General features: G+C 40.9%; 1 protein-coding gene across 13 annotated transcripts in view; it reads right to left on the bottom strand.

Moving 5' to 3' along the window:
• Positions 1 to 26,344, bottom strand: part of LOC148889303 (calcium-activated potassium channel subunit alpha-1a) — a 150,995-nt gene that overhangs the window by 27,301 nt on the left and 97,350 nt on the right. For 3 of the 13 annotated variants that reach the window (XM_089011872.1, XM_089011874.1, XM_089011875.1), the window contains exons 10-20: positions 23,514 to 23,624; positions 23,319 to 23,424; positions 22,919 to 23,001; positions 22,767 to 22,836; positions 22,110 to 22,265; positions 21,603 to 21,712; positions 21,392 to 21,460; positions 18,954 to 18,965; positions 15,599 to 15,685; positions 15,445 to 15,521; positions 3,259 to 3,352 (exon numbers count right to left, since the gene is read on the bottom strand). In XM_089011872.1, coding sequence (XP_088867998.1) covers positions 3,259 to 3,352; positions 15,445 to 15,521; positions 15,599 to 15,685; positions 18,954 to 18,965; positions 21,392 to 21,460; positions 21,603 to 21,712; positions 22,110 to 22,265; positions 22,767 to 22,836; positions 22,919 to 23,001; positions 23,319 to 23,424; positions 23,514 to 23,624 — 975 coding nt within the window. Of the gene's footprint in view, positions 1 to 3,258; positions 3,353 to 5,187; positions 5,536 to 7,004; positions 7,086 to 7,467; positions 7,501 to 10,833; positions 11,008 to 15,444; positions 15,522 to 15,598; positions 15,686 to 18,953; positions 18,966 to 21,391; positions 21,461 to 21,602; positions 21,713 to 22,109; positions 22,266 to 22,766; positions 22,837 to 22,918; positions 23,002 to 23,318; positions 23,425 to 23,513; positions 23,625 to 26,344 lie in introns of all 13 variants that reach the window. The other 10 variants (XM_089011873.1, XM_089011876.1, XM_089011877.1 and 7 more) reach the window with 7 other exon arrangements.

Raw genomic sequence — 26,344 nt, 5'->3', positions numbered from 1 at the left:
AAGTATAAGTTGCATTTGTGGGTGTAAAAAGATACTTGTGCTAACAATGTCTTAGAGGTGTGGGAAGTTTTTTGGGAGCTTTTAGTTTTGAAATGTGTCAGAATTGTCATGTTGCACTTGGTAGTTGTGAAAGGTATTTGACAAAATGTGCCTTGTTGGGTAAATGATAGGGAGTGCTTGATGTTAATGTGCTATATGTTTGAATGTTTGTTTACATGTATTGCTTAAATTTAATCCATTGTTTCCATGTGTTTACCATTTCATGTTCTTTTTTTAGGTCTAAAGATCACCTTTATAAACATTTCTGATGATATCCAGATTGTCTTGTCATAAAAGACTCCTACATACACATAAAAATGTATGGCAAAGTTTTTCAAGAAAATTGTTGTCAAAGGCTGCATAAAGTAGTATCTTCCCGATTTAGATCTATTTTGAAGTACTGTAGTTGTCTACTCAATTTGAAATAAATATATACAGTATTTGGATCTACTGTACATTATTTTAGTTTAGGCAACCATTTGACAATTTGCTGCAGATCTAGAAAATCCCATCTCCTCACTTTAAAATGACATTGAAAGTGTCAAAGTTTTAGGATCTGGATTTAGCTGTAAATCTGATACACCCGTCATTGGACTAAAACGGATGAGCCAAATTAAGATGACCGTCTCTGGTTTAGGAGGAGCATGGTATCATTTTAGTTCAAATTTTGCCTGAATAAATACACCTTTTTGGGAAGAGAATGATTTTGATAATTTTGCCTCACTGGACAATTCAGTATTTCATGACATAAGAATTTATATAGGTCAGGTATTTCCTTTATTTGTGTGCTCCCACCCACCACACCCACACACCAAGTGTCTTCCCCTCCCTCTGTTCTTCAGCAAGTATTTCAAACAGTTGATTTATTCCATTGCAACACTCTGCAGTCACAAACTGGGGATGGGTTTGCCGCTCCCCCAATGCCACCCTGGCTGACTGCGAAGGCAGCTTCGCACTTTGAAAATGTTCCCCATCATGAAAACTGACAAAGGCGTGCTTTTCAAAAGCCCACAGCCAATCTGTTGATCATTATTTATTTACAAAGGCCTTCGGGCAGCGAGTCCTGTAAAAACCATACTCGCTACGTATGCTCGCTCTCTTGCCGCATCCCCCCCACCACTCCTCCTCTTTCCTTGCTTGTAGAATAAAGCATCCCTACGGCTACCTCAAACAATCACTTTTCATTGTGCATAAAAAGCCACCTTGTAAAGCACAACTGTTTAATATAAATGCTGTTATATGTTGACAAGGGCAGCCGTGGGAAAGGGGGTGGGGGGGGGGGGCTTGTGCTGCGATGGGTAATTTGATGTTGTGCTGTGGGCTAAGACTCGGAGAAAACATCTATACCTATAACAGAGGACCTGTCATGGTAGTACCCAAGAGCCTTCAGAACACCGAAGCATCCCTAAAGCAGAGAAAACTTTCACGCTGCTTTGAAGCCGCTTCCAAACAGAGAAAGTAACTTGTGCAAATGATTATCTCTGTGAGATCAAAGCCAAGAGGCATCTCATATATTAGATGGCAAAAGGGGACCATCTTTAAAGCCAACAAGGAAGAGGAAGAAATGCTCGAGTGCTAAAATGTTGGCAAACTAAACAAACTTTTGCTGGATAGCTGCCAGGATCAACTTGTTTTTGTAGCAGCCTTCTCCCTCCGAGCAAGGGCATCTCAAACAAGACTTACTAAAGGCTACCACTCGTGTTTGCCTAATGGTTTTGGCAAGTGTGGTGGCTTATTAAGTGCTCGTTCAATGGAGAAATGAGGGGGAGGCATAAAAGTACAATATATAACATATAAATAAATAACATCTATAGATTTGCTAGCACAGTGGGAAGGATGCTGCCTGAGGGAGGAAGACCGACACAAACAACAATTTAAGGGGAAAATAAGCGGGAGCAATAAGTCTTGTTTTCACATGATGTGTGGATTGAAATACTCATTGTGGAATATGCCTGACCGTCTGTTGAGTCGACGGAAAGTTACAAATGAAAGCAATAAAAAAAGGTTGATAAACACTCCATGAATTAAAATTTGTAAAAAAGACACACACATTTCCCTTCCTTCAATCAATCAAACTTTCTTCAACTGTATACTATAGAGGTAAACGTGATATTAACTGCTATTTTTCTCCAGTATGATAGTCATGTATAAATATATTTTTTTGAATGCACGAAAGAAAATATTCAATGATATATGTATATTGTCAATATTTTTGTGAGTCTGGAACTGATTAACTGAATGTACATTACTACCTATCGGTCATGTTGCTTTGAATTTCATTTAATGTGGTTTGAGTCGTGCTTTTATGACCATATTCATATCCAAAACCGAGGTTCTGCTTCAATTGTGTTTATTTCTTTGGCGAGGCATAATTCATACACCTATGAAAATGGGCATCGTTACTGTAAATGAAGACATTGTATTTGGTCTCATTCGATTGTCCAGTCTCTTACTTGATAAATACTGACAACTTGTCAAATGTCTTGAACCACAGAAGTCTCACCTCTCCATCATGAAGACACAGCCAGCATACTCGCTATGAGTGTTCCTGTCCTGTTAAATCTTCGCCACGGAGAGCCTCTCTGTTTTGCCGCACTGTCATCCCGCTAACCCTCGCCTTGTAGCATGAATACCTTAGCCCTTTTATCCTTCAAAATCAATTAAGAGAAATGTAATCGCACAGGACAGGATAAAAGGAAGGTAATATTTGAATTCATATTTAATTGTGGCAATACAGCACGCATAAGGTCGTTAAGTACCAGAAACAGAACTCACAGGGGTTCCGACAATAAAGAGGTAGCCTCGGGGCAAAGTAACTATGCGCGTCTTTCTGATTGGCCGCCGGTGTCATTAGTGTCAGCATTGTTTAAGGACTACATATCGACCTGACCTGAGGAGGTGACAGTTAAGACTTTAAAGGCGGCCAAGGAGGGTCTTTGTGCATTTCAAACGATTCCTTGACGGCGTCTTTTTGTGACAGAAACATGATTTGAGCTCTGTCATTAACAGTGTCCCAACCTAAACAGCCTCAGCCTATTAAGGCACATTTTTCTTTCGACTCTGCTCACGCCTCCCACCCGCCCGCCTGCCACCCAACCGCCCGTTGTCAGCAGCGTCACCTCTGAAGTGTCTGCTGTCTCTCCATCCCTCCCTCTACTCCCCTGCATCTGTCTTTCTCCTCCGTTTGAAGGCGGTGAGGCGAAGGCAAGCGTCTCTTACCTCATCATTTTGGGAGAGCAGTTGGGTGAGTTTCGCATCCCTCCGTTGCGCTGCTTTTTTTTGGGTGAGAGCGTTGACGGATGCTCGTCTTCGACTGCAAACACACGCACACAGTGTCAGAACAGAGATAGAGATGGATGGGGAAGTGAGCTGGACCTGACATGAAAATAAAAAAATATGTCAACACTCAATCGGATCATACACCACAAAAAGTGAACAGAAAACAAAGGGTAAATTAAGAACTTGAAGAAAACAAGATACATTATTAGTAATGGGGGGGGGGGATCTTTAAGGCAGGAGACAACCTTGGAGAAAAACCAATTGACCTGAAAATGACGACATTTTTGCAATGCTGCATCGTTTATGCACAGGGTTCTTTTTGGACCTTAAGCAGTCTGCATCAGAATGACCGCACCTACCTACACCATTAATTGCCATATAATGGTAGAGATTGTCATTGTCAGTGGATCGTTTGCAAAAGCAATGACAATGAGAAACAGTAAAGAGAGCTATATAGAGATGGATCCTGATGTTAGCTTCTTTTTGGGACTCTTTGAAAAGAGCCTGTATGGCCCAATATTCCAGTTCTAACGCAGAAAAAAATGGCTCTTCTACTGGTCTACCTCCATGCCAAGAGAACACTCCACAGACGTTGTGAAGGACACACTAACAGGGTGGGGAGAGATGAATTAGTGGGCTAGACATGTCAGAAGCGGCTAGTAAGGACAAATAACCCTCCAGCAGACGAAGGTCAGGACTAACTTGAGAATTAATGATCCGAGAAAGATTAAATATTCCATTTTGGGGGGTTGACACTTTGCTCGTAAGCACTTTGAAAGAGTTTTCTCGAATGAAAGGAAAAGGAAGAGCAGCTGGAGTGAGGTCAGGCCCAGCCCTAGTCTGATCTACTACTGTTTGCATTTAAGAGCTTGGACGGGACTGTTAGATACTCTTCTGGCTGCACCACTGCACACCTGTATTAGTCCTTGGGTTAGAAATCAATATCACCAGCGGACATTACGGCAAACCAGAGGACACAAAGACAGCCTGCCAATTCCAAACAGATGGAATTTCTCAACGTGTTAGACTTCATGGGCTAAAAGTGGTCTATTTTTTGATGACTTTGTGTCACCTGCTGCTGCACATCAAATTGTTACTTTCATTCAGGATCACACAAAACAAGATCAGAGTTAGAGGACATACTAAGGATGGGCAGGATCAACAACACTATGCAGTTGCAATGCATTTCCATTATTTGGAAGCACCCAGAAGTTTAGTCAGACCCAGCTAGTTTGACTGTAAAGTGTCCTTGAGAGTTTTGAAAGGCGCTTATAAATTAAATGTATTATTATTATTATTATTATTATTATTATTATTATTATTTGCTGCCTAAACGGGTTGAAACACAGATGATTGAAACAGTATGTTTTGGACCATTCTGAACCATCAAAGTTAGTATCTTACTATTTCTCCATACCCTTTAGATCATGCGTCAAAAAAAGTTGACATTTTATATATATATATGTGTGTGTGTGTGTGTGTGTGTGTGTGTGTGTGTGTGTGTGTGTGTGTGTGTGTGTGTGTGTGTGTGTGTGTGTGTGTGTGTGTGTGTGTGTGTGTGTGTATGCAAAGTGTAATAAATAAATAAATCCCAAACAGTCAAGATTAGTTCTTTGACTGCCCATCCCTAGTAAGTAGAACAATTGTAACGACAATTTTATTTCAACACCCAAAGCTCAGTCTCCAAGCTCCGGGCTACTCACAACCCCTCAGCCTGATCCACTGCTCAGACGTCACACTCAGGCAATTCTGTACAACAAAGCAAGGAGGACAAGAGAAGCAGCCCAGGCGGAGTGAACCGTCATGCAGCAAAGAGCACAGGCAGACTACTGACTGATTCATCCTGCTAAAGGGCGGGGGGCAACCTACAGTGGCTACCGTGACTGTGCAGCATGGCATTACTGGGGTGGTAGCGGTATTTCACCGGCAGACTGCGGGCCCGGTTCAGCCGATTCTCCGCCAGGGTTCTGGCATCTTCTGGCACCGAGATACTGAGGCGCAGTTTGGAATGGCGAGCCGCAGGCGTCGGGCCCGTGGGAAGCAGACTTCCTTTACGGTTATTAACAAGCGGGACATGGATGGCGCCTGGCTTAACTGAGGCGTCCTGGTTGCTTTGCAGGGCGTCGGGTGAGAAAGTGTTTGAGTTGATCGCAGTGGAAGGGCAGCCGCTGGTTTTAACGGATCGGTTTTGAAAAGACGGTCTAACGTCATCCGTGACTGTCAAACAATGAACAATACAAAGTGTAAGAAAAACGTCTTCTGGATGCTTTTGGATTAGCAATTGTAAATGGACACATTGACATTATCTGTTCAATTAATCACATTGTTTTATCTGGCATTTCAAGAAAAATGCATTCACTGATAGGTACAACTTTATATTCACTATAAAAAGAAAAAAAAGATCATTTGACTATCTGACAAGAATATTTAAACTAAAATAAGCAGACACTAAAAGCTCAATCATATCTTCATGATTCCACGTTCCATGTCGTCTTTTCATCTGGCTTCACGTGACGATATTTATTTTACGTTTGCGACAAACATGAATTAATTACAAGGGCCGCGCTGGAACAAAAGCGCAGGAGACACGCAAGCTTGGCTCAAGCCAGTCAGATGTCTTGTCATCTCAACATAGACACCGGCAACTAATAATTTCTGATAAGACTCGTTTAAAAACATTCGACACGGGAAAGGGACCACTTTGGATTAAAATTGTGCATGGCGTCTGTCCTCCCGTTTGTCCCGTGGCATCCTGTTTGCTTTTAATAAGACAAGAAATTGTCACATACTCTGCAGACAATCACATGTACTAAAGGGGTCAAGGCTCTCCACAGGCAAGCAAGGCAGGGACACGAGTCATATCTGCTTGTAAAGTCGGCCGGGAGAGGCCTTTTCCTGCCTTGGGTGGGAGGGTGGCTGGTTGGTCCCTTTGGAGGACAGAGCATGCGTGGGTGGCCCTGGGCGATAAACAGACGTTTATCCCAGCAGTCAGCTGCCTCCTTGATTTACGGGATGCCACTGATAGCTCCTGGATTCATCTGGCCCTTGTCAAACATGTACAGCATTAAAATGCGCTCAACCGCCTTGGCAGCTCCACTGTGCTTTCTGAACAAGGCAGACGGCAACTGTCCCTTCCCGAAATGTTAATCACATGATGTTCCTGCACTGCGTGCAAATGGATACAGAACAACGGAAAATGTTGACTTTAGCATGTGAGGGAAATTTGGCTTTTTGTCTTTGTCGCATTGCCTGCGCCGGCAAGTGGTTTCTGGTCATCGGCATTGAGCCTGTGTACCAATAAAATATATTTTCACCTTGCCTTTGCCAATGCTTTTGTTACAGTTCAGTGAAAATATATACACATATCAAAGGGATGTGCTGACTAACATGAAATAATTTAGGCATACAGTACTTCAAGCGTAAACAAACACCTGAAACAGCTATTCTCTATAAAAGGTCAAATGAAATGACACATGAACGTGCATGGTATACACATACTATATATATATATATATATATATATATATATATATATATATATATATATATATATATATATATATATATATATATATATATATATATATATATATATATATATATATATATATATATATATATATATATATATATATATATATATATATATATAATATTTTTCTTCATCAGAAGTAACAATTATTTACCTAAATTGCAATCAGCTTTGAAACGAACGCCAGTCTCTTTTTGGCTTCCACTGTTCCCTGGTGTTGTACCGCCATCTGCTGCTACATGCAGCACAATACAAAAATAAAACAAAAACAAAAAAAGAACGGTTCGTGCAACTACAAGTGGTTATGCATTTTGTCTGGCATTGAACAAAAAAAGGCCATTTGGCGTACATCACATCACAAATTGTTATTCTAGATTTACAATCTACTGTCAAGATATTTTAAAAATATCATTATTTAGAATTCTAATCAATATAACCATGTTTTCGGAGTTACAGTGGTGGTAACATTGTTATAATAAACACTCGGACTTAAAGTCACAAGACGATAAGGTCACATGCTAAGGAAACAGTAGGCAGGAAGGAAACCGACAGTACTAATTGTGTTATATTTAAGGCCTATAAGGCAAAAACGGGGAAGGACAGAGAAGCACACTTACGTGATCTGACATATCCATTATACTTATATTTGGCTGAGGAGAATGCAAAGACAAGTGGCAGGTCACACGGAGGGGGGAGAAAGGATGCAGTGTAGCACACATTAGCAAATAAAAGACATGAACGTAAGAGTGCAGCATGGAAATGAAGTGAAGGAAATAACATACAGTTTATGCATGCGACGGAGTAATGGGAATCAATTGGGATCACAACAAAGGACAAAAAAAACAGTGGGGATGATTGTGGAATGTGGCACAAGAAGAGGGGATGGGGGAAATGAAATGATGTGTCCATTGTAGGATGTGCTTTGCTTCATCTACATTGAAACGTAAAGAACTAAAAATAACATTTTGGGAGAAAAAAAAGCAATCAGAAAACACTTGAATGTGACAAATGCTTTGTGAAATCTGTGGGACAATGAGAGACGATGAAAAATGGTTGCAGTCTCTTTTTGAAAACTGATATCTTTTGGAGATGGGCTTCTGATGAAATTCTAAACATCCCACAATATTATTTTTAAATCGCAGAATATTGTGTGTTTTTGTGTCACCAATTTACATTTTTTCTCAATAAGATGGAGTTTATATACAAGACATATTTCGTTCAGTTAAAAGTGTAGACTTCTTTAGACAGCAAACTAGATGAGCATAAATCAACAGCAACCAACGCAGCACAATCAAACCAAAGTATTGCTTATGATGCCAATCCTTAATATAGTGATTGCCCTTTTACACAGCCTTTCTGAAACTGCTTTGTATAGATACAGAATTGGGGTAATGAATCCACTTTCTCTGTAAATCCGAGACGACAATATTTAAATGGTCAGACTGCACCACACCAGACGCTCTGGCTGTTGCTGTCTAGCATTTGTCTAACTCTGGAATGCTGTGCCAAAGGCAGCAATGTTCAACCTCTGTTCAATTCTGCATCTAAAAAGCAAATGCTAAACCTGTGATGGTTTCGATGCTTGTGTTTAGCATACTAAACTAGCCACATCTATTTTCAGATGGCTATGTGTTCCAAATGCTTCGTCATTGTGTACGACTCGTGATCACACGCGACCATGACTCAGGAGATACTGAACAAACATGGGGGGCACTTTAACTCAACTGGACGTGGCTGACACTCTCGACTCAGCGTCTCTTCCATCACAAAAGGTCACAATGAGCGCCCAAGGCTGGCCTCTGACACAGATCCTCATGGAACAACCAAAAGCGACCCTGGCATCTGTCTGTAGCAATTTACTCGCGCAACCAATGCGGCAGACTAACTGGCTAGCTATCACGGGCGTCGCAAGAAAGCGTCGGGAAGAGTGAGGTTGGTTGGAGGGGGTTGTTTCCAAGTCTGCCTGGTGGATAGAAGTTGTCAGGGCAAGTTTGGTGACAGACCAGCAGGGCTCGGAAAATGAAAACATAATTTCGGTGTCAGGAGAGATAAGGTCTCCAGCAATGAGATGTAGAAGCACAGAGAGAGGGAAGATGCATGTTGTTACGCCCCACTGGAAGGTCACGGAATCGGCTTGGATCGGGCCAAATATCATTACTGTGTACCACACTCCTTGTTCCCCATCCAGACTTTTTTTGTATTGTCTATATCATTTATATCATCTCCTTTTGTATCTCAACAAATGGTGGACAGTGGTCAATAGACCAGAGACTGCAATGACAAGCTCATATTAAGATACACTTTCAAACCCAAAAACTGGCAACCCGCAAAGATCACAAGTTTCAACAACAACTGAAAAAAATATCCATATAGTGTTAGAAGTAAAAAATATTCCAGCTAAAGAAATCTAGTCCAGATGGACAACAGGTTATGAAGTCATCATGTAAAGATGATTCTGATTCTGATGTTTAAAGATGTCTTATCTGGTCGCTGAATGAAGAACAGGAAATGGAGAGAGGAAATCCAGTAATCCTTGACTTAACAAGCACTTCTTTGGTAAAACTTTGTTCAGAGGAAAGGCGGGAAGAGGGGGTAGAAATCCGAGGAATTGCTTTTGGGCTTGGCTTTTCTGAAATCCAACAGGGGGCTCAAGGGAGAAATGAGATCAGTAACCATGTAATGGCCAGTAATTGGTACCAAGGGATAGCAACACAGTACCATAGTGCATGGGGCCAAACGAAACTCATCATGGCACGTTTGACATTAATCTAGGCTGAGTCGCCTGACATTGGGAGAATGCTGAGGAGGAAATCAGATCTGCACGTCTGAGGCCCAGGCTTTGATACCCAGGCCTACTGCTGCCATGTTTAATTGACAGACAATTTACTAGTTCCAACCCACTCAAGATCAAGCTGCAGGGAGGCGATTCACCCACAAACCTTCGTGCAATTGCATTGTCGCCATGAACTTAGTTTGCTTCTGCTTGTGTTCTCTTAGATGATCATATTGTTCAAACATGTTCAAACACGGAGATAGACAGTGTGAACCAACTATGATTTGTAAGAGTAGAAATATTTCAACACAAATTTGGACCGATAATCTTATTTCAGTGGCCTAAAACTTTCATTTAAATTATGTCAACGAAAACATGAAATAAAGACAATGCCAACAGAAACAAAAAAACAGACTTAAAAAAAGTGAATTCAGGGAATGTTAAACCAAATGTATAGCTTATAATAAGAACAGAAAATCATCACATTGCAGTAAATTTGTTCAAACAAAACAATGTATCTACTCTTCATGGGTTCATCTAACCTTTAAATCATCAAAACACAACAGTCAATCTCGTGATTATTATCACACAACTGCATGATGAAATGCAGCATGCGATAGCCAGCGGGTCACCTACAGTACTATACAATACAGCAGCACCACAGAGCCACAACACAACGCACCCACCAAAACAAACGATACACTGAGTGAAACAACATGATTAAAAGAGATAAATAAGTGAGCCAGGAAAAAAACATGGGTAGAGAGAGTGCTAGCTAGCAAGGGTGGATGGACAGATCGATGTTACAGGCTTAAAAATAGAATGAACTACACAGCTGAGATGAAGCTGAATGTACTAAAGAACATCTATTTAACCCTTAGATAGATTATTAGATAGCGTGAAAGGTAGAATGTTAGATGGACAGAGACAGACAAACCGACAGATAGTCACCACTAGCTAGCTAGCTACTGTCAAAAATTGCCAGAAAAACAGTGATCAACATTTAAGCAAAGTAAAATAATGTGAATGTGACTTATGTCACAACTACACATTTACACCGGGTAACAAAACCACCATAGCACGTGGACGACGTCACGACAACATGTGTCCACACGTGTACGACACGTTACGGCAGCGTATGGTAACGACACACATGGAAGCGCACGTCACAGACGACACGTAACAGCATGTATTGGGCGGTGTCACTTACAGGCACGTAACGTGGTTGTGCAATCATGAACAGACACAGAGGAAAGTGGGTAGGCCCTCTGAAGGGTGTCCATGTTACTATGTACACTGCCTGACATGCAAGAGCAGTCTCGCTCTGAACGGCCGCAATCAAAACAACATGCCAGTTTCATTCGCTTGTAGACGGACATCTTGGCTACAGTCACGTGTCAGGATGAGAGGAGAGGAGAAGCAGCAGGTTAATGGCAAGAGGAGAAAATATTCATCCAGGGAGGAAGTCGGAAGGTCACTTCATCAGAATGTGCAGGTCTTAGCAGACTTGACCCCCCGTGTGTGGAATATGTCCAATTTTGTAAAATTCATACTCCGTTTTCGCCAAGCTTTTGTAGTGACTCAGTTACCCCATCAAATTTAAGTCACAAATGTATTAATTGCGGTAGTTCAGGGGGTCAAGCTGAATGCTAAGGCTGAAACAGGTCAATAAGGCAAAACCATAAGGGTGGGAAGAGGGTGAGGACAAAGAGGGGGGAGGCATTCTGGTGGGGTATTGGGGGGAGGGGAGGCTTAGCAATGTCTTCTGCAGCAAACCTCAAACAAACTTGTCATACATTTTACATTGACATCCTGCAAACCGGTGGGTCTGAGAAGAGCGGAGCACGTACCTGTATCCCATCATGCAGCAGCGCTACGGAAGCGCCTCGGTCCAAAAAAGGCATGGCACTATTCTATGGGCGGGACGCACGTGCCAACTCATGCTGTCGTTTGCACAAACGAAGTTTCACTGCTCCATGCCCAAAGGGAAGCTTCACTCTCATGTACATTATGTGTTGTTGAGTGTGTGTTTATTTTATGTCATGTGTTTATATGAATGCTTATGTCTTCTTATTGAAAAACAAAACATAAATAGAAAGGTAAACATTTTTTTACAGTGGTGCCCGGCACGCAATGGCTGCCTGTTATTAAAAGCATGTGATGGAATGATTATTATATTCATAAACATATCTGTAAAAAACAAAAAGCATGTCCAAATGCTTTTTCGCCATTCTTCAAATTTGAAATACTAATGAGTTTACTGATCATCAATTGAAAAAAAAGAGAAAAAAAACAGTGCATTGGCTTTTCAGTGGACATTTTGATGGATAGCATTTTTGGTGTTCTTTCATTACATTTAAGTTGATCTGTGTTATATTACAGTAATTATAGTGGTTAATGGCATATTTTATGCAGAAATTGCCTTATGTGTCTTGCACTGATGATGCTAACTTAAAAAAATAAGAATAAAAAAAATCTGCAAATAGTTTTACATTTAACCTATAAAATCCTGAAAGAATAGATGTAGCGAAGGAACAATGACAGCAATTGCACTGTTTGGGTAATGTAAGCATGATGTGTAAGCCTGTTTGTAACTCCCTCCCCCAAAAAGAGATAACGTTGTCCAGCAATTTATAGTATGAGAGTAGTAATGAACTCAAGTACATGTACTCAATGACAACATATCATGAGCACCAATAGACCCAAAACACTCTTGCAGCTGAAATGCCGTTAAGCTTCTATCTGGTCAGCCTGTGTGTGAAGCCCTGAACCCCGAGGGAAGCGGGAGTGAAAGTCCCCTGCGCGGCGTCTCGAGATTGCGGTGACTGTGCACCAACAGTCCCTCGCTCCCAATTCTCTCATTGGCCAGGTGCAAACTGACAGCCGCCTAATACCGTCTGGCGCCTTGACACTTGCGGGCATCTTTGACTTGATGTTGACGGACTCCCGACAATAACATCACCGAATGAAATCATATATTTCCTGGCCAAGGAGAGAATGGGGAATGCAGGTTTTCAGGGACCGGTGTCCTCCCGTGCCGTGCATGCATGTGGGCTTCCGGAACATGCAGAAAAAAAGTCATTTGGGTCTTAGGGGCAAGTAGGGAAGGTGCAAAGATAACTAACTGTTCACAGCCATGAAGCAGTTTGGAGGGGAATGGCAGACAAGAGCAGCAAGGCTATCAGGTCATGCTGGAACTTCTGAACTTCAGAGTTTTCACTCGGGGGTTGGAGTGGGGATGGGGCAGCGGGACCTCAGTCAACGTATGTTATGGTCCAATGAAAATTGACACATGGTAAGTGTGTTGTGGAGCAATGGAGAACAAAACGCAAACATGGTGGAAAGGTCTTCTGATTTTGCACAAATAAGTAGATATCTGCCTAGAGGATGTTGAGTTAGGCTGGATTGACACTTTAAAGTGAAATAATCGCTATTTCTTGTTGCCGTGGGAAAAACACTGAGGTTTGAAATCAGATATCATCAGATTTGAATCGGGTTCACTTTGAATCGAGATCCCACAAAGCATAAACACTGGCGTCACTTAAACGCAGCAAGTGTTCACGTCCGACATTTGACATTTTGATGTTGGGTATTGTGTGTTTACAATTGTCTGACAATTCCAGTCTTATTCAAATTAAGGTCCTTGCTTTAGACACAATGCGGTTTCAATCAATGTCGTGGAATGAACTACTTCATACAGAGGAATGAGGAGATGCCGTCATGTACCGCAGGAAGGTACTTTCAGTTACTGCCGTACTCTCTTTCCTGTTTGATTGTTTTTGTGTGTGTTTTTTTTTTTTAGTTTTTTTTTACTGATGGACTCTACAACAGTAGCCAAAATGGAACTGTATAGTGCCACTTAGCAGTTTTTTTTGACGACGATACTAGTGCAGCGTGTTCTACCGGAAACAAATTCCTTGTGTGTCCTACATACTTGGCAATAAAGATGATTCTGATTCTAAGTCCATGTCCAGCAAATATTTATGAAAACAATGACTTCAATAGTAAGTGAGCATAGGTTAGTGACTGACAACACGTTATAACTAATGGCAGACCTTCCACAGAGCCACTTGTTTGAATACAAGCATTTAAAAAGAGAGTTTGACATACCGTGTCACCTTAAATTAGGAAAATGAGCAGCCTCGGGGTGACACGGATTGAATTAAATGTCAGGAGTAAGCCCAGGCCAACGAGATTGTATGTAATATTTGCACAAGAGTGAACCCCCTGGATCGAGATTGCGCCCTGCTGCGAATCACCCAAAGGAGTGTGCACCTGTGTGATGTTGTCGTGAACTTGCAGTGTCAATCCAGCCTGAGCTCATAATTGTCATCAGCAATCAAAATGTGATTTCATTTTAAGTATCCATGTGCTTCATACTGCTTTGCTGAACCGAATTCAAAGGGTGGGCTTTATTTCCTGTCACGACAGTACCATCTAGTGGCTATCGATGACGATGAAACTGACCTAAAAAAATTCTGGGATCACATGGAAGTGGGCTAAAGGGTAGTCCAGATTTTTTGATTGTATTTTGAAAAGTTGGATGCTTTTTTTGTGGGGTTAGTGCTTCGTAGGATTTGAAGTTCCCACACAGCACGATAACACACAAAAACCTCCTCTGACACATTTAAACCTCAGTTTAGGGCCTTTTGAATTCACATCTCACACGTGCATTACATTTGCTGGAGTGTGTCGCTATAAGGGTGTTTATTGAATGTGTGTGGGGGGGAGGCGGGGGGTCAGGGGATCACACTCTCTACCGTTGCCTGTAGAAACCTAGTCAGAGCACCAGTTGAATGGAGCAGTGATGAGCAGTCTCGCTTCTGCTGGTTTGAGCACAGTGTCAAAATGGGAGGCGAGGAGTGGGATGCAGAAGCTACACTGTTACATGCAACATAGATACAGTGGACTATTTGCTGAGGAAGGGAGGAGATATATCGGAACACTTTGAATAGTCGGACACCGATTTTTTTTTATTCTTACTCACAATAAATCACTAGCAGTGAGTAGTTAAAATTAAGTGGTGTTTTCCAATGGCAGCAAGGGGAGGAAATACATGAAAGAGTGTGTCACTGGTCATAAAGAAACATAGATGGGGGGAAAAAGCAACAGAAGAGAACCAAATATGAACATATTTATTTTGTTTTGGTGACTGTCTAAATGAAGTGTGGTTAGGTTAGCCAGCTTAGTGGGCAGGGCAGATGATTTACTGATGAATTGTGACATAGAGAAAAGCAGATATTAGTGAGCCTATTTTACAACGCTGCTTTTTATCACCAATGTAATTTTTCTGACTATGTATTCATATTGATGCACTACCTTTAGTGAAATGTGTAGTTATGTTTTTAATACATTAAATTCCCAAACCAGAACCTAAAAAGATATATTGTAACTGTATTTATATTTATTATATAGAATTATATTATATACATGCTCTGTAATAATTTACTGTAAATTACATAATTTCCATTATTTGTCTCATTAATGTGTTCAATATATATAATATATGAGTGGAGTAATACTATGTTTAAAGGACATACGTAACTAAAAAGATGACCAGAACTAAGCATGTATTAAGAAATATATAACTGATGATCATACCATACTATAATGGATGATACTGTATATAAGTCACCTTTTGAGCGTTTATTTATTTTAAAACCAACCACAGTATTGAGGAGCAGTGACACAATAGGAGGAGTAATAGCAGAGTTTAAAAAGTAGCAAACAGACGACATGTAGGGGAATGAGAGGGAGGGAAGGGAGGGAGAGGTACGAAAGTGAGGGCGGGAGGGTACCATATAAAGGCTGGGATACTCACATCGTTTGCAGCCACACTTTTTGATCCGCTTGGGGTCAGTGATGTCATCGTGACAAGCTTTGCAATAGAAAAATGCTCTGAAAAGAAAAGTATGCAGTTTGAGGACACGATTACTAACTCGCTTGGGGCCCAGCAGCGAGTCATCGCCATTCACCTCTTCACTTCTTTAGCATCGCTGGCGATAAAAAATCCCAGCGTTCCTTCCTGCATCTTGACATGGTTGCCAGGGTTGATGAGGATGCTAGAGAAGGAAAGACAAAGCAGACCGGGCACTCATTAACTTTAGGAGATGATGCTCATACTCACGCTAACATCACAGGCTAATGAAGAGGAATGGTACATACACGCTTTCATCAAAAAATATTGGGGAAATGTACACTTCTTGGAGCATTTTTTGTGCTGTTTTCTAAAAATAAAGTTCAACAATGGAATTATGATTTCCCTAACAGATACATTTAATATATTTCTCAGATTGCATTTTTTTCATCACAAATTAAATTTTAAGAAATATGATGATAGTCCAGGATGTGGGCCCCTTCTGTACACAAATATGTTTTATTCGTTGATATGAGCTAATTGGTCATATTTTTGTGCAAAACCTCATATTTGATTGGGCAAAGATTTGAGGTCATTGGATTCAGAAAAGAAAAAAAGAAAAAAGATAAAGATAATTAATCACCACTATTCAAGGGGGGTAAGGGACTGAGCCCTGGGGTAGCTCCTCAAGTTAATAATTGCTTGCACTGTAAACATATAACAAATTCTGAAGTCTGAATCCTGATACAGGCATCTAATTCCTAACTACATTTCACACACACACACACACACACACACACAAATTGTCAATGGGTAATTGAATTTCGGACCTGGTGTCCACATGTGGCAAAGACAGTGGTGGACCGTTGAGGCCTACAAAGCCTTCTCTGCTGGCCTAAAAATATCTGAATCACGGACTGATGTTAATTATATTTTGTCCATGAATTGATAAACAAAAAATTGCAAAACCCTCACCAATGGAAGATTAACTTTGGGATATTGTTTTCTATCCAAAGAAATCAGGCTAAACTACTTTCCAACAGATGCATCAAACGATACTTCCTTGATGAAAATTACTATTTTCCTATAAGTCAACGCTTTGGTGGAATCGTGTGGTATTATAGAAATCGTACAAAACAACCCTAAACTGATTTGTTTCTCAACTACGGTTAGAGGTACATGCTAGCTCTGGGCGGGTGATTTAATTTAGTTCTTTAAGGGCTGTAAGAAAAAAAACATTTTCAGTGAACTATTTACAGATATGTTAATCGTGGGGAGGGAAGGAAATAATGTAATATATGAATGCTCAGAGGATTTTAATTCTTTCTTTACTGATCATCACCTAGACAATTATTGTGATGACACTTCCATGAAAACATGAGTGCAAGACAGAAAAGGTGAATTATAATTACAGTACAATAATTAACTTATTTCTTTGCAGTGGGGGTGCAAGGGAATGAACAGTGCCTCCTCTTGTTGTCTGCTTTTATTCAGAAAAGAAGAGCATTATTCAGTTTGCTTGAAACAGCCGCCTTATTTATGAGATGAGGTAGAAAATGATTCAGATTATCTTCATTTTTACTTTCAATGAAAATATGAAAATACAGTACAAGGGGGTGTGGCTGTGACCCTTTGTGTGATGAATGCAATGTTCTTGGACTGAAAATGATGTATCATTCCCCATTAATTAGACTGACGAGAAGAGAGAAAACATCACGAACGCACACACACAAATACACATACACCCACACACACACACACACACACACACACACACACACACACACACACACACACACACACACACACACACACAGAGTCATTCATGGTTACCTGTGGGGAACAGTCATCAATGATGTGAGTAAAACCAAATAAAAACGATTCCACAGACCTTGAAGGTCACACTCCTCCACGACGTGAGCCCAGATGAAAGACTCGACATCCTGATCAAATTTAAACATTGTTTTGGATGTTTAAATTTGTGATTCGGCAAAGTGGATGTGTAATATCTTTCCTCTGGGCTCTATCACACTCTAATAGTCAGATCACAAATATCTAGGGAGCAATTAAATCCTTATCTCCACAAATTGTACGTGGAAAGTCGTGCAGTTCAGTTTTCAAAGTCCACACACTCTGTCATCATGTAAAATAACACCAAAATCTGAAGCCATTCAGATTGAATAGCCCCCCAGAGAGACATGCATGCTCATTAGTGAAAACAATCAGATAAATAAACCGATTAAAACACTCGTACAAAACATTGCTGCCCCAATCTGAGATTTTTCAGGTGCATTAGTCAGGTGGTTAATGGAAACTTCCCAAAGCGTGAAAACCTCATATTGTGAGCAACAAGGCAGGCAGTTCAACACCAACATCATGGGAAGGCATCATGTTCGGAGCATGCAAAGATACAAAACGACATGAGGAAGAGGAGGAGGGAGAGGAGGAAGGGGTGGGAGCCACTGCAGTACAGGTATAGGGGACGGCACGTAGATGCAGACGGTTGCAGTAACTTCTGTGCAGTTGGATTGTTTCTTAAACACCAAACTGACAGGAAGTGACCTTACTTGAGGACATCTACTCCAGAGACACGCACACACACGCACGCATATACAGTATATGGGAGTGACTGGACAGTGTCGGGCTTGACGCACACGGTTACATGGGTTGGTGTGTATGCACTTCAACCCCCTTTGTCACATACATGCTCAGAACGTGAAGCATTGAAAACATGAATGGCGATGGAATGCAAAAGCAAATGCGTATGGGAAGGGAGGTGTTATGGCGAGGTAAATCATTCACTTTGGATATAATTAATGTCATCCAAAATGTCTGTGCCTTTTTCCTAGGTCCTGGTGTAATAAACCCATGTGGGACAAGACGACATGCTATCATATTAAGCACTGTCGACGGATATAATCAGCTCTTCTCCAGAATGTCAAACAAGAGATTATCAGCAGCACAGCGGTCATATTTTTGTGCAAAACTTCATATTTGATTGGGAAAAGATTGGAGGTCATTCAATTCAGAAAAGAAAAAAAGATAAGCACACACAAAGTTAGGCAGAAACTGAACAAAGGGAACTAAAAGTGAGAGAAATTAACGAAAAGGTTGGTCGAGGAAAGAAAAATAAATCATATAAGAGGTAGATGGAAAGACGGTGAGCGTTTGCCTTGGTACGGAGACAACAGCAAAGACAAAGAAACAGCACTGCTACAAACATGTCCAATTCATCTAGTTGCTCTCTCTCTTTCTCTGGCTGCAAAGAAGTTAGTGCATTAAGCACAAGGGACACCATCAAAAAATAGAAAAGAAAATAGTTAGGAGGAAAAAAAAGAGGCCTCTGTGAGATAGCGTTTGGGGAATATTCCTTGGGGTGGGGGTGAAGGGGCGGGAGGTGGGGCAAACTCCCAAAGTCAGAAGCGTTAAAGTAGTGGCAGAACATTGGAAGTAAGATAGGGTAGAGGGCATACCGCTTTCGGCTTCTGCAAACAACAAGAACAAAATCTCAAATCAAACAGGAGAACACAAGCAACTCTTGCCAACGTTTGGATGCGCGAGACCAATTGCATGTTTCCCTGTAACCATCAACTCAAAAGATTCCCAAAAATCTCTCTTTCAATTTTCTTCCCAAAGCAGTAAGTTTGTCTACTAATAACAGTCAATATGCAAAGTTCAAAAATCCATTCGGACTAAGCTAAAATTGCTGAACATATTTGAAATGCATTTAAAGGACAACCAACATCACTTTTTTGTTTGCTAACTGACATCAGAAAAACGTTTTATAGCATCTAAAATACCCAAAACACGCAGTATGATATTTTTAGTCGAATGCAAAACACCAATAAAAATGACTTAAAGTGTCAAAAAACTACTTCAAATTGAACCCGGAAGTGGCCGGTTTTAGAATGTTCCGCCCCCTTGTTCGTGGTGTCAACCCAAGACGTATTGCCTTGCAGGAGAATCAAAACAATGGCTTCAGATTCGGAAAAGATGTTTTCTTGTTACTCATCCAGTTATGAATATGATTCAAATAGTTCTGAAGAGGAATTTATTCCGGTCATTTTGATGCATCTGGAGTGAAATGTAGTGGCAAACTCTTTTGTACTCACAGTACCCAAAAAAAGGGAGAAGCTCCGTGTAAATTGTCTCCTGGGACGTTTTGTAAGCGAACATCAAAAACACCGTAGAAGGCTTGGCGCAACACACAACGATTCACCATTGCGTCATGTATGTGTTTTCCTTCTAATTTCGCCATCAACACAAAGTTTTCAGATCAAACAAAGTACCGCAAAATGCATTGAGGTGATGCAAGGTATGTCCTTTCTCGGTGAGGGGCGTTCCTTTAGTGACTTAGGGTGAGGACTCAACTCAAAAACAAGACTTCCTGAATATTCAGCGCGAGTCTTAAAACGTAAAATATAGCGATATTCGGTGGAATCTTTGTAAAATACGCTCAGTAGAAGTCATTTGAAGCGATTTTAACGACATAACTTGTCCGGAGACGTCGGTTGTCGTTTAAGTCCATATTCAATTTTAAGGCTTCTGATGTGGTGAGCACACGCACACACACAGGGTAAATGATAAAGGGGAGGAGGGACTGGGGGGTTATTAGGGCCACATGAAAAAAAAAAAAAAATACATTGAAATAGCACAGAAACAAAACAGAGATTTTAAAAGATGTAAGTTGGCATGTAAAAAGAATTGTTTAAAAATGTCATGATCCTGATCACCCTAAAATTGTATATATATATATATATATATATATATATATATATATATATATATATATATATATATATATATATATATATATATATATAAAATGTCAACAAGCCAGTGTCTTACCGTATTTTCCAATGTATAAGGCGCACCCACAATGAATGGTGTATTTTCAAACTTTTTCCATATATACTTTAAGACGCACCTTCATGGAATGAAAAAAAAAAATGTTTTCCAAATATAATATATAAATATATAAAAACATTCCAAATATAAGGCACGCCACATTATATAGCGCTACATTAGAGGGTGGAGTGACGCACAATTTCTTATACAGGGGTAAATTGAGTCGTGACTGCTGACAGGCCCACAGGGTCATCTTTTGAAGAAAATCAAGGCTCTTGGGTGCCCCTTATACACCGGAAAATACGGTACAGTACAATGAAATCATAATTTTATACAAAATTGTTTAATACAGAAGAGGAAAACAACATTTTAATCCTATGAGAATTAAGTCAACAGATCCTGGAGGAGGGTCGCGGGGTTGGTTTATCATTAAAAAAGTTTAAATTTCATGGGAGTCGTATCAAAATGTTATGATCCAGTCTTAGGAGTGTTCATAGAGATGATGTTACTGGTAAGACACACTTTTGAACGAATAAATATATGACGGGCCTCTGGCTGTGATTTAAGTTCATACTACAATTTTGAAAAAGACAAAAAATAAATAACATTTTTAAGCACGTAACTCTTTTGATAAATGTAAGGCTTATTCCTGATAAGTTTAGCATTTCTTTTCAGTGCAGCCCGGAGACTGATTTGGCAACTGAGTTATTTGTATTCAAGCCAACAAGGAAGGAACAGAGGTGAAGGGGGAAAAAACACTAAATTGAAATGTGCATTTGATTCTCTTCAAAATAGAACCATGATAGGACATTTTCGCTACATTCTGTATTAAGTCAACTATTTCTTGGTTCACGAGAACATTGGAATGAAGCAGAAAGAACAGGTTATTGAATTGTTGGTTCCATACATCTGCAGAAGAATGGTGAAGACACCCTGAGAGTGGTTTGCTGCGGCATTTAAAATGCCAACAATTAAATCTTTGGCCGCTGCCATATCCTCCAATGGAATGGTATCAAACGAATATTCATCTCGGGTATAATGGGAGCCTTTATTACATACAAACCTGCTCTCTCTTTGCTCCGACTTATACTCGATGGCAATGAGCAACAGCTTCAGCTTCACGTAACACAACCTGAAAAATAGAATAAAATAAAAAACATGGGGAATATGAGGGAGATTCTCATTATTTTACATGGCCGTCTTCACTACCACTCGACGTAAAACCTACCGTTAGCGTGTGGGTTGCCCGAGTAGCCAAAAGAAGGGGTACTTACTCGCACACAGTGGGGAAGGAGAGGCCCACAAAGGCACTGGACAAATACTCGGTGTACATCTCATTCGCCACTCCCTCAAGATAATATTTCTGCCATGTGTCCTCCGCAATCTGGAAATAAACGTCGGCGAAGTCAGAGCGTCAATGTTTTTCCTCTCTTATATGGTGTGCAGATGTAGGGGGGCCCTCCTCATTACGTATTGATCCATCATCTTAATGTCACGAGAACGGTCCTTTGATAAAGGCAAGCACCTCTTCAGCATTCCGCCACGGAAATAAATTCCAGATGAAATATGGTGGTAAAATATGATGTGTTGGGACATCTGAACACACTAATGGTTCGTCTCTCCAACTCTGGACAACGATGTCTCAAATTTAGCGGGGAAGTGTTCTGCCTTGCGTCACTCTCCCGCACGCTTGTCACCACTTATGTTGGCCTCACCTCCAATCTTCTCATGAATCAGTTTCATTGAAGCCAAACGCAACGTGAGTCTGGATTAACAGTTACCTCAATGAAGGACCTCATGGAGAAGAGGTTTGCCAGCATGGTTGACAGGCCCTGAGCCAGGCAGCTCTGGGCGATGAAGCCTGCTTTCAGCTCGGCCAGGCAGATGGCATCGTCACCCTCCTTCCAGTTCCAGCTTGGAATGTTCAGCAGATGGGCCTGTGTCCAGCGACAACGTACCAACACAGGATGTCAGCAAAGAGTGCAATGACTGATTTTTTTTGTAAGGTTACACACAAGGAAGCAGCGTCAAGGTCGTCTGTATTTCCATTCATTTTGTTTTAGGATTTCTCAGCCAGTCAGCCACTCATTTTCAACCTCTCTCAACAGCGGCCCGCTATAATCTGTGTGTCTCTCACTTTTTCTTCAATTAAGTGGCCATTAAAAAAATAGATTCATGAAAAAAGTCAGGTGTGTGACAGATGACACGTAGAACAATCATCGGTGTCGACCAATCCAAATCTTGACTAATGAGCATTGACCATCTGTCTAAGACACCTGGCTGTGACGGGCTCATTAAGGCAACTTTGCTAATTCGAGCCCTGGAATTTGCTCAAAAATATTTTCCCTTTAACTCGCCAGATACTGCACAGACACACACATGCCCCTGATGGCTGGAAATGTATTGCAACCAGGTTTTGTTCGCCAACAGTGTCTCACCTTATTGTGGTATTGTAGCATCTGTGTAATGATTCGGATCTTGGGATGGTAGTTCTTGATGGAGATGACCCTAGCAGTGGAGAAAAAAAATATCAATTAAAAAAAAACAACAACAAAAAAGAATGGGCGACCAGGTGAAGATATTGTCAGACCTCATGATGTTGGAGGCGTCTTCCGCATCAGGATCGGCACAGTATTTGTTCGCCAGGATGAGGCAGGCGTCTGCTGACTCAATCTTAGTATGTGTCAGTGAAAAGAAAAATGTAAAAAAAAAGGAGCAGAATAATAATTACAAATTTAAAATTGTCCGAATAAAATTATTTTTTAGGACTCAGGATTCAGGATTAAAAAAACAAAATGTTTTTTTATAAATACAACGTGACAATAAAACACAAATACTGTATTTATATGGGCCAGATTTCATTTGAGAACCATTATTTAAAAATTTTATCCCGTCTAAATCATTTCTAAATGACAAGTCGGTTTGCGACTTTATTCAAAATACGTTTGGATGGAATAAGAGGCTCAAAAAAGAGCTAAAATAGAATATACCTTCACTCGAGCCAGGTCGTGAGGATTGAGCACAGATCCTTGGTAGAACTCTACTTGTGTAAAATGGCGTTTGAACAAGGCTTCCAGCTCAAGATTAGGGGAAATACTGGCACACAAGGGAGATATTTGTCAGTTCGTGAAGGCACACTTCCGATACGATTAACTTTTTTACTGAATACAGATACGTCAACTTACTTATGGAGAAAAACAATTTCTACATTGACATCATCCCTGTCCTTGTGTAGGAAGTCTTTGAGGAAGTTGGAGACACTTTCGAGGGTAATATGACCACAGACCACAATATGCCTGAAAGGAGGGGAAGAGATCATTTTGAGTGAGCAACATAAATCATTGCAGACACTGGCATGTTTCCCAAACATCATCAGCCAAAACCAAAGCAACAAAAGAGAAAAAAGGCAACAAATGTATTTCCAAAGCAAATGCATAATTGAATTATATCGCGTTTGCCATTAAAGTGAATATCCCACCGACCTCCTTGTCATTAAAAAAGGTTCAAACCTGTAGAAGGAGCGCAATCAAACACTCGACTGTCTGCCACTTAAGCAAAATCTTAAATCACAAGGCCCGTAGCGGTCGGCCCGTCATCCGTTCTCAATATAAACATTGTCGCTGCAGCCAAACCGCACCTCGCGTGACCGGAATGGATGCTGACATAGACATGCACATCAATATAATCGCACTCTTCTGAAGCACGAACGCTGAAAAAACACGTTCAAAGAGATTCGGGAGGCCTCCGTTTGACTCCCAGTCTAAACAGGACCCGCTGACAAGAAATTGGCGAGAGTCGGTGGCAGAGGGATCTGTCAGCCGGTGATTGCGGCAGCGCGTTAGAACTGTGTTTGGATGTACGAGCCATGGGCTACGGTGATCAAGTGAAAATGTCAGCAACGTATGCCAAACAAAAACGACAATGATGAAAGAGTGCAGCCACCGCCTAATTCTTATCCTGCATGATCGTCCGCATGTTGGTTAGATATTTGTTGTCATTGTCCGTTTGGTTAGGCCAACTCGATGCCATATTAGTGAATAGCATGCAACGGAAAGTCAAAGCTTCAGGACTGACGAGAGAGGACACTTGGCTTCTCAAAATGGACATTCTGCTTTTTACTGATCTACTTGCTTCCTGTCGGTGCAAGATGATTTTTACTCTCCACTCACCAAGAGGCTTTTTAATGAACTAAGGTGTGAACAAAACCATCTAATTTTCAAGACAGCGTAAAAGTCACAGTCTCATTCTATGATGAAAACAATGGCACAATTTTAAGACATGCATCAGGACATTTTTTTCCCTGTAACAACCAACATTCTTCTTCTATTCCTTTCAGATTTTCCCTTCAGGGGCCACCACAGCGAATAACTGTCCTCTATCTATCCCTGTTTTGAACATCTCTTCTCTCACACCAGCTGCCTTCATGTCCTCTTTCACAGCATTGACAAACCTCCTCTTTAGTCTTTCTCTGAGCATTCTTCTCCCAATATATTTACTCTCTCCCTTCTTGATATGGCCAAACCATGTCAGTCTGGCCTCTCTGGCGTTCTTTCCAAAGCCTCGAACATGAGTTGTCCCTCTGATATATTCATTCCTGATTCTATCTGACCTGGCCACTCCCAAAGAAAACCTCAACATGTTCATCTGTGCTACCTCAAGCTCTGCTTCCTGTCTTTTCTTCAGTGGTACTGTCTCCAGTCCAAACATCATGGCTGGTCTCACACATTTCCTGTAACATCCGAAATTGACTTTTGCATAACAGCAATGTCTTAATATCAATAATCAAGTTAGAATTTTACAATACAAAGGCAGTTGAAGAAAATGTTTATGGTAGTATTACAACAAAATCATAATCGCACCAGAATGATTTATATTTGGAGAATACATTTGTAACGTCTTAATGTGATGCAATAAAGTTATTTTTTCATGTTTGTCATAATTCTCTGGAAAAAAATACATTGCTTCTTTCTTGGAACATTCCAGTTAGAACCGCCGGGTAGAGTGACATAGCTTAATGTGGACGCAGTCAAAATTTTAGGAGCACTTGAAACATTGCAGACAAGTCGGTAATATCAAATTCAGATTTGGTTGCGGTCACCCCTCGAATGAGGACATGTTTGAAAATTGTGTAGCTAAGTATTTGGTGCATGAAAATATTAGTCACTGTAAGTAGTGTAGGTGTGAGTGGGGGGGGGGGGTCCGTTTCCCTAATCATCGTTACCCTTGGGGCGATTGCTTTCAAATAAACTGTATATAGCCCAGATGGGTTAAACGAAGGCCTGTGATGAGATATTGTTAACTATGTAGACCAATGATGAAGTTCAATTTAATTTTGATGGCGTTGCGTGGCCAAAGCTGGATGCAAACGTGCCCTTCTCCTGATATAGATTAGTGTGGACCGCTTGGCAGAGAGACTAATTACCCGATGGACATTTGAAACAATATCTTATAATGATGATGGGCCTCATCCGCTACTTAGCGCTACTTGCCAGGAGACAATTGAGACACTTTTGTTTTGGCCTGGCACCGGGAAACTCTGCACTCACATTTAAAAGGATTAAGTTACTTTTTCCTAAAATTAACTGCGGTTGCAGTGTTCACTATTCATGTTCCTGCTCCATGGCGTCGATTTGTCCTGACAGCTTCCTTCAAGGTTGCCGTGACGCTCTCATACGGCAGGAGGGAAATTAATAGTTGGCGTCAGGAATTGAATTGAGTGAAAGCCGTCGGAGGGAAATAAAAATTGATGTCGGGGGTTAGCAGCTGTTCCAGATTGACGGGAGTGTCCGGTAATAGACGCGTGCCGCGAGATGGTATTCCCAGATGCCCTTTCAAAGAATCTAACTGGCAGCAGTGATGGCTAAGCAAAGAAGCTGAACCGTCAGGTCTGATGAGCTGACACATGTGGGGACAGCTAGTGGCATTTGGCACGAGTAGCCAGGAAACATTGCTCATGTTTTCCCTCATGCTTTGGGTGACTTTTTGCCCTTCTGCAAGGTGATCGGCATTGGGCATG

Source organism: Hippocampus bargibanti, linkage group LG13 (assembly GCF_051943395.1).
Source record: "Hippocampus bargibanti isolate YZ-2025 linkage group LG13, ASM5194339v1, whole genome shotgun sequence".
Classification (NCBI taxonomy): Eukaryota; Metazoa; Chordata; class Actinopteri; order Syngnathiformes; family Syngnathidae; genus Hippocampus; species Hippocampus bargibanti.
The sequence above is the reverse complement of the archived record's forward strand: the minus strand, read 5'-3'. Positions and strand labels throughout refer to the sequence as shown.